This window comes from Mangifera indica, chromosome 6 (genome assembly GCF_011075055.1).
Source record: "Mangifera indica cultivar Alphonso chromosome 6, CATAS_Mindica_2.1, whole genome shotgun sequence".
Taxonomy (NCBI): Eukaryota; Viridiplantae; Streptophyta; class Magnoliopsida; order Sapindales; family Anacardiaceae; genus Mangifera; species Mangifera indica.
The window spans coordinates 10,445,267-10,453,604 of NC_058142.1; the positions used below are offsets into that span (position 1 = coordinate 10,445,267).

At 33.0% G+C, this 8,338-nt stretch overlaps 1 protein-coding gene across 1 annotated transcript; it reads right to left on the reverse strand.

Moving 5' to 3' along the window:
- Nucleotides 1–6,931: 6,931 nt before the first annotated feature.
- On the reverse strand, nucleotides 6,932–8,078 carry LOC123218556 (NAD(P)H-quinone oxidoreductase subunit N, chloroplastic). The gene is made up of 4 exons (XM_044640039.1): nucleotides 7,633–8,078; nucleotides 7,434–7,550; nucleotides 7,205–7,290; nucleotides 6,932–7,130 (listed from the first exon to the last, which is right to left on the reverse strand). The coding sequence occupies exons 1-4, from the start codon at nucleotides 7,987–7,989 to the stop codon at nucleotides 7,067–7,069; spliced, it is 624 nt and encodes a 207-aa protein (XP_044495974.1). The 5' UTR covers nucleotides 7,990–8,078; the 3' UTR covers nucleotides 6,932–7,066.
- Nucleotides 8,079–8,338: the final 260 nt, after the last annotated feature.

Genomic DNA, 8,338 nt, shown 5'->3' on the forward strand with positions numbered 1-8,338 from the left:
GACGATGATCAATGGACTGATGACCAAACGGAGAAAGGCCTGTTGATAGTTACTCTGATAAACTTCCCTAATCTATTTTCTTCTTTTATTTACACTTGAGCTGTTGCTGACAACTCCAAATACCCCTGAAATGTTAATTAAAATCTTCAAGAACACAAGGCTATATATATATATATATATATGTCAAACGACTTATTCTCAACCAAAGTTTATTAACAATCAATTTCAAGAATAAAATTATCATTTTATTATGTTTATATTATAAACATAATAAAATTCAAGTGGCCCGGCAAAGATTCATTTTAGTCATCAATAACTTTAAAAAATGAGTAATTTCCATTCCAACTTTGATCAACTACTTTTTTTTTTTTTTTCAGTTTGAAAGTTCAGTTGTTCAAACTAAAGGACAATTTGCTTTAAAATTTTATAATTATTTTAACCGCAGTTAATTAATAATGATGAAAACAAAAAAGGCCAAAAGACTTAGACCCACCCAACTTTTACTGAATTCTTAAATATCTATCCACGGGTTTTTAAAAATTTAAATACTTACTTATTATTCATTTTTAGTTAAATTTTTTTATTAATTATCAAAATAAAATTTTTATATATTATTAATATTAAAATAAATAAAATTATATCTCATTTTTTTCTCTTAAGTTTAAAAAACTAACAATTTTTTCCTACCTAAAAATTTAAAAACTTGCATTTTTCACCTTGTTAGGGTTTTATGTTTTCATTTGGACTTTTTGGCAACTAATCAATTCTCGTCGTCTATCAATCTTCTGTGCATCTCCCTTTATGGTGGTTTTCTAGCGTAGAAACCACCTAAAATTTGATTGAATGTTATCACACAGATCTATACATTGATCGAACTATGCATAGACATCGTTCAACTGATACGCAAATAGTCGGATGATGCACAAATTCGTGCGACATCACATAAATCTATGTCATATCGTCTGAATGTTTTGACCAGATTTTGGATAGTTTTCACATCAAAAAATCACCAAGGAAGGAGATGCATAGAAGACCAACTGATGGTTAGAACCAATTGGTCATCACAAAGCCCAAATGAAAAAATCAAATCCTAACAAGGGAAAAATGCAAATTTTAAACTTTTGAATTAGGAGAAATTATTAGTTTTTTAAACTTTAAGAGGGGAAATGAGATATAATTAATATTAATAAAATAATGATTTTACGCTTACAATTACCAGAAAAATTTAACTGAAATTAGATGATAGGTGGATATTTAGACTTTTGAAACCCTATGGGTGAGTGTTGGTATTGGACTAAAACTTGGGTGGGAAAAAAATTATAAAAAGTCACTAGTGGAATCGTGTTACAATCGCCACCTTGAATCATTGCTGCCCTTCCCCCACCACCCTTTGGGTTTTATGTGCTAATATCTCTCAAATCGATTACCTGTCTCTCCCACTTAGCCATCAAAATTTCTCCTTCACTCTCTCTTCTTAATCTTTCCGTTACTTTCTCTTGTACTCTTCGTTTTATTATCAAAAATTTTTATTTGATTTTTTCGAAAACAAACAGAGCAAGAGAGAGAGAGAGAGAAAGAGTCAATGTAGATTCCACTCGATCAAGTCAAAAATGGTGGCAAAGATCCTATCGAATCTCCCCCTACTACTTCGTCTTCTTCCACTTCCAAGATCAATCTCCACCCTTCGTTTTTTGTTTTATATTAGATTTTTCTCCACGATTGGATCTGTGTTTTCGCATCATGATATTAAAACTTATCTGTTATTTGAATTGATCGAGAGTTTGGTGAGATTAACTTCTCATATGTTGGTTAAAGTTTACGGAAGGGAAATATTATGATTTGGAATAGGCTACCCATTGGTTATTTTTTAGTAGCCAAGAAATGAAATATAAAAATAAAATAATACAATAATTAAAGTAAAAATGTAACCTTTTATATTATTAAAAAGGTGATATTTGTTATAAACAACCCAACAGATATTGTCCGCTTTGGGCGTAGATAGAATGGGAGCGATAGTAGACTTCAGGTCACAACACACCCCTCATCGCTATCGTGCTGATAACGTGTTATAAACAATCTAATAGATATTGTTCGCTTTGGGCTTCAGACCCTCACGATTTTGTTCCTAAAAAGCGTCTATTGAGTTAAGGGCTTCTGACCCCTGCTTATATACAAGTTCAGTAGACAGAATGGGAGCAATGTGGAACTTCAGGTCACAATAATATTAGCCTTATTACAAATTATACCAAGTGATGAAAATACTTTTTAATGGTTAAAAGTAACGTTTGACTTTGATGAATAGTAAAAAAAAAAAAGGAAGAAATTTTCAAACCTAAAAGTATAAGAAAACTATCATTTCATTGAAGTTTAGATGAAAACTAATAATTTGTCCAAATAAATGAAGCAAAAATTAATAAAGTATGACACAAAATCAATTTGATACTCATATAATTATGGATTCCTTTGTATTTGGTAGAGATAGATATAAATCGAGCAGAGAACATTTCTTACCTTAAGTTTGACTTCAATAAAAAATGATTTGATTCAAATTTATCGAGCTAAAATTAATGATGGCTTGAGTTTGATTCAAATAATAAATTATTTGATTCAGTTTAACTTTAATTTAGTTTGAATTTTTAGCTCGAATAAATAGTTCGAATTCATGATTCAAATTTATGAGTAGAATATATAGCTCAGGTTGGATTAGAGCGAATAATTTTCAATATGATTTGTTAACCTGACATGAACTGAAAAATATTGGGTTAGGGTTGAGTTTTTTAACATGAAATTTATTTCAGATCAATCAAACACGACTCAAAATTAAATCGGGAAGGGTTAAGGTTCACATAAAAGTAACCCGACATAATCTGAATTGATTCGAATGTTTTGAAAAAATATTACTTTAATAAAATTCCTTAGAAATAAGTTATAGAAATGTGGAAAAACAATATTAATAACAATTGAAATTTGTATAGATTGTATATACTTATATCTTTATATAATTATAATTACTCATATTATTATTTATTTTTATTTAAATATTTTATTTTATTATTAAATAGTAAAAATTTGATTTAATTAGTTAGATTTTAGATGTATTTTAAAGCTCTTACTCATATTATAATTCTATATTATATATTTACAGTAAAAATTAAAAATATTTATAGGTTGCATATAATTATAATTACTCATATTATTTTTTTATTTTTATTTAATTACTTTATTTTATTATTAAGTAGTAAAAATTTGATTTGATTAGTCAAATTATTTACATATTTTAAAAGTCTTAATATGTAAAAATTTTAGACTATCTGTCAATAAGACAAAATGTAAGATTTCATGTTTTATTAATAATAGGCTAGGATAATTTCGGATAATTTGGGTCGAATTGAATAATTCAAATATTAAAAAGTTGGGGTTCAGATTAAAAAATTTCGATACAATTCTAATTCAAATTGGATTAGAGTTGAAAATCTCTAACACAAAACCCGTATTGATACAACACGAATATGATCTAATAACACTAACGGTCAGGTCTAAATTTGATGGTGAAGATGAACTCAAATTCCCAATACCAAAATTCAGGAGTTGGTTAATAGAAATGCCTTAAGCTTGTAACTGAGCATGGAACTCCTGAGCTGCTTCGACTTGTGCTTGCGTGTGAGCATGAATTTTTGAAGCAACTTGAGCCCGGGCTTGCACCTGAAACTGGTTCGGGTACCCAGCAACCATTTGTGCCTGACCTTGTGAGTTGTGATGGTGTAAAACTAGGGTTTGTTGGAAGATAGACTACCCATTCCAGCATTACCAAAGGGTGAAGAAGATGCTCCATGGCTCTTTCACAGATTATCACACCCAGCAGAAGAGAAAAATAATCTAATCAGCAACAAAATATAAGCATAACATCGAGCTGAATCGAACCACCAATTTAAGCCAAACTTGAGTTAAATCAAACTGAACATCTCTTAACTCGAGATTGACTTGGTTTAAAAAAGAGCTAAATCTTTCTGTTCGAATTCAAATCCAACTAACTCATTTAATGGAAACAGCTTCTTGAGTTTGAGAGTTCTTGGGAACTATATAAGAATGTCAGAAGGCTCATCCCACAATTACACTTTGAGGATAAAGTGCCTTTGGATGGGCGGGGCAATGCTAGAGCCAGAGTCTACTTTCGAAAGAAAGGAAAAATGGGCACAAAAGTGGCAACAGCTGGCTGCAAATTAACAGGGACAGATGTCAAGCAGCAGGCTGGAAATAGAGTTGGAGACATGCAGCAGAATGTGAATAGAGCAGCAGATCAGCGTGCACCCAAGGATGATACTGCAGCTTTGCAGCAAAAGCAGGGGACCATGGATGTAGGTAGAACTGAAGAATGGCTAAACAGCTATGTGGGAAATGAGCTTGTTATAGACTTGCAAAGGAGGAGAAAGGAGGCAGGGAAGATTTGAAAAGAAAAAGGAAAATGGGAGAGACCCAGCCTCCTGAAAGCTGAAGAACTTAGCTGTTCATGTTATTTTGTTGTTGTATGTTGGTTACTTTGCCATTTTTAGTTGCTTATTGATCTTGTAAAATATTGAAAGTAATAGTCTCCGAACCAGTTATATTTCATTTCAGAACATTACTCAATACAAGCAGTTTATTCCATCATTTAAGTTAAAATATTTCTGCAGTACATTTACAATTCTATTTCCATTCTATATCCTTGAGTTGTTGTTGCTGTCAAGGAGTGCTTCTGTTGTGGGAGAATAGACTGCGGAGCTGAGTTGATTGAGTGGGTTGTGGTTGTGCTTCAGGTCTGTAACAACTAGACAACAGGCTTTGAAAATATTGGATTCAGTTTGGCTTTTCTTGCCTTTGGTTGAAGTTTGACTTTTGCCTGTCATGTTGTTTTTTGGTTTCTCTTTCTCATCTTTTAGCATATAATTTGTGCTTGTTTGCAATTCAAAAGTGAAGAAACAAAGTACTCTATCTGTTTTTGCAGGCACTGATGCAACTGAAGAATTGGTTCATTAGGTTTCCAACCAGTCCACAGTCTTGTGAGAGCATCATTGAGATGCCCTGGGGACAGTATGCTCATTCGGTAGGCTGCTATAGCGAAGCAGCTTTTCATAATGTTGAAGGATCAAAGGTGTTGTTTAAGTTTTGACTTTTAGTTTAGATTCAGATAATATTCTGTATTACCATTGATTTTGCAATTTCAGTATTTTAATAATCTTCCGGGCGACAATATGCTAGTAAGAAGTACACCGGTATTTCTAGTGTTTATATCTTTTATCTAGTTCCAAATGAGTACAAGTTATATGCCTGTGTATATCAGTTTTCATTTTGGTTAAAAAAGAGTTTTTATGTGTTTGTAATTTATTGTGTTGAATGTGCAGCCAACAGAGAGCAAGTCGATGCAAGGTCTATGCCATGCTTATGCAGCTGTCTCCTATTTCTGCATTGGTGATGCTGCATCATCCTCGCACGTATATTTTCCTGTAGTTAGTAGGTTGTGACATTTTGTTTGCAATATTTTCAGACCAACTTTCACTCAATTTTCTCAGACTCTTGTTACTTCTGCAGATGATGAAAATGATTTATTGGTTCAGACATCAATTTTTTTTTTCAAGAGTGATCCTATGCACACTTATTAAGGGTACCAATGATAATATGTTACCATGTGATTGAGTAATTTTGAATTAAGAAAAAGCAAAACCTAATGACATGTTGATATATCATCATTGATACCTATTATAGATGCACATAATCTAATTGTTTTTCCAATACTGTCAGTCTCCATTCAGTAACGAAACTGCCTTGAAATGTGTAAAAAATATTGTTTCACATTGTCAGAGAGGAAAAGTGGCAGTTTCATTATATTTCATTTTTCTGTTGATATTGGTTATTTTAGAATCAACTTGATTGGTATGCTTATCTCATGCACTTCATTCGCTGATTCTGCCTGTAGCTTTTGTCAACAGGTTGGTGAGAGAGGGAATCAAATGGAGAATGATGAATATAGAAGTAAGAAATTAGATGATCTGCAAAAGAGACTTGCTGATGCATATTCATCTATTCATCATGTTGAATTGGTGAGGATTTTTATATCTTCGGTCTTATTGTCAGAATTATTTTATTTCTTGGTACTCACAGTTGCTCGTGTGTTCCTCTGAGCAGACTGACAAAGTAAAACTTGAAGTTCAGCAATTTAATGAGCTTGACATTAATCTTGCAATGGCAGGCCAATCCATGAGAGTCAATCTTGATATTCCGGAGTCTATAGGTCTATCAACACCAGTACCAATGCATTCATCATCAAGGCTAGGTAGATTTGGACTCTAGGAGACGTGGGAAGAGAAAATTGTAGTTCCCTCTCTACTCTTTTTTAAATATTTTTATTTTGTTGGGCTTTTTTTTAACGTTTTAAGGTTTAGAAAATTAAGCCTGATTGAGGCTAGTTAATGGTGATAACTGTCACAAGGTTGGCCCCATGACAATAACTTTTTTAGTTAGGTTTGATGCAGTGCTACCCGAAGTCTGGAGATCAATATTGTCAAGCTTGGGGTAGGGTCTATGTGTCAAAAAATCGGAAATTAGGTTAATTGAACTTCAGTTGATATATTATAGAATATATTCTGTTTTAGCCATATATGCCATTCTTCACATTTGAATTTGTCGTATATTATTTATTATAGTGTTTTCCCACCTTATAAATTTTATTGCATGCTTGCTTCTGTCATTATGGTATATTATAGTATGTAGCATTTTTAACCTTCTCAGATTACTTACCACTTAAATTACCCTTTTTTCCAGGAAAACAGGTCAATTTGGTGGCGACCCATCTTTATATATATCTTAATTTGGTGTCAATTGTCAAATGTATAGTCCCCATGGTTACAAGGTTTAAAATGTGTGCAGCTAGCTAGTCAAGAGAAGGAGAAAAAGCAGAAAAAAAAAAAATCATTTTGTCCTTTATAAAATTTGCTGTGTAACACTTGACAATTTACATGTGAAAATTTTGTATCCTCATAGCAGGACAGACTGCAGACCTTTGAGAATCTACAGGTTGTTTTGGATGGAGTGCTTACACTGGCTCTTCAGTAGTCAGCCCAGCAATTTCTTTAAGTGGTTTCCACATGAACTTTCTCCTGTGCATTGCATCAAAGTTACTGACTAACATCAACTAATTTCTTTGGCGTTAAAGATAAGTCAGACAGCTTACCAATTCCCACACTCTGCAATGACCTTCACTTTTGGACGGAGTGTTGGAAGCAAAGCTAGAAACTGCAATTCCGACTTTGACAGAACCTGTGCAAGGTATGCTTAGTATCATTAAGGTACTTTTAATTAAAATGTCTGTTTCATTCATAACATTGTTGAAATTATAACTGTTTTTTAATTTGAATCACTATGCAGAAAGGAGATGAATCAAATACTTGAGGTGATGTTACCTTGGCTTCAAGTACCCACAACACAAGTCCTTTGGCATTTGGGGGCAATGCAGCAAGCCTGTAATCAACTTCAGGTGGGAAGTACCACCTTGCTATTGGTTGTTTTCCCACATGGGCCTAGATTAGAGAATATATATTTATGCTTACATATTATTCTTATAATCAATACAAATGCCTGAAGAGTAAGTCAATAACTTACTGGACAAACAGGGTGAATCTTAGTTAGAGTTGTCTCAGGATCACCGAGGCCACGAGCAGAAAGGTCGAGGAAGTAGTAGCCCTGGTAAGTAAGGCGATTTAGGTAACGGCCCTCATATCCTCCTTCGTGTGGAGTATAAATAGCAAGAGCTTTGTGCTCCTCCACATCTGAAAGCCAACGCCCAATATCAGGTTTGATCAAATCACCCCCAATGAAATCTCCTATTCCAAAATTATTATTGCATTTAACTGTTCCAACTCGTCTCATATTCCACAATTTAGGTGTTTTTGTGGGTTGGATATTAATGGATTGTGCCCCATAGTTCAAGAAAGTTGCAGCAGCTGCCACAGTCGCCATTCTCTTCAAACCAAAAAAGAAACACAAGTTTTGTTTGTTTGTATAATGATTTTTCGTTGTATGGTGGAGAAATAAGATAAGAAATAAGAGATTACTTTGCCTACATCTCATACTCACCACACACTCACACTTTGAATTTATAGTCCAGAGAATGGAGGCCCATGCAAATTACTTTGTCAGTTTGCACATGGCTTAGCTGGTGAAAAATGGTAACAAAGCTTATTATTAAGATGGTTGGATTACAATTTCTAATAAAACTATATGCACATAGTTTTGAATATATAACTAGGTACATAAATAATGTATCATCATGTTATTGAATAATTTTGAATTACAAATAATGTAACAA

What these genes read in the sequence shown, in the direction of transcription:
- LOC123218556 (XM_044640039.1), bottom strand. Translation starts at nt 7,989, where the DNA reads ATGGCGACTGTGGCAGCTGCTGCAACTTTCTTGAACTATGGGGCACAA. An exon ending in TGTGGGTACTTGAAGCCAAG is followed by an intron (nt 7,291 to 7,433) that starts GTAACATCACCT and finishes TACCTTGCACAG; the next exon opens with GTTCTGTCAAAGTCGGAATT. An exon ending in ATTGCAGAGTGTGGGAATTG is followed by an intron (nt 7,131 to 7,204) that starts GTAAGCTGTCTG and finishes TGCAATGCACAG; the next exon opens with GAGAAAGTTCATGTGGAAAC.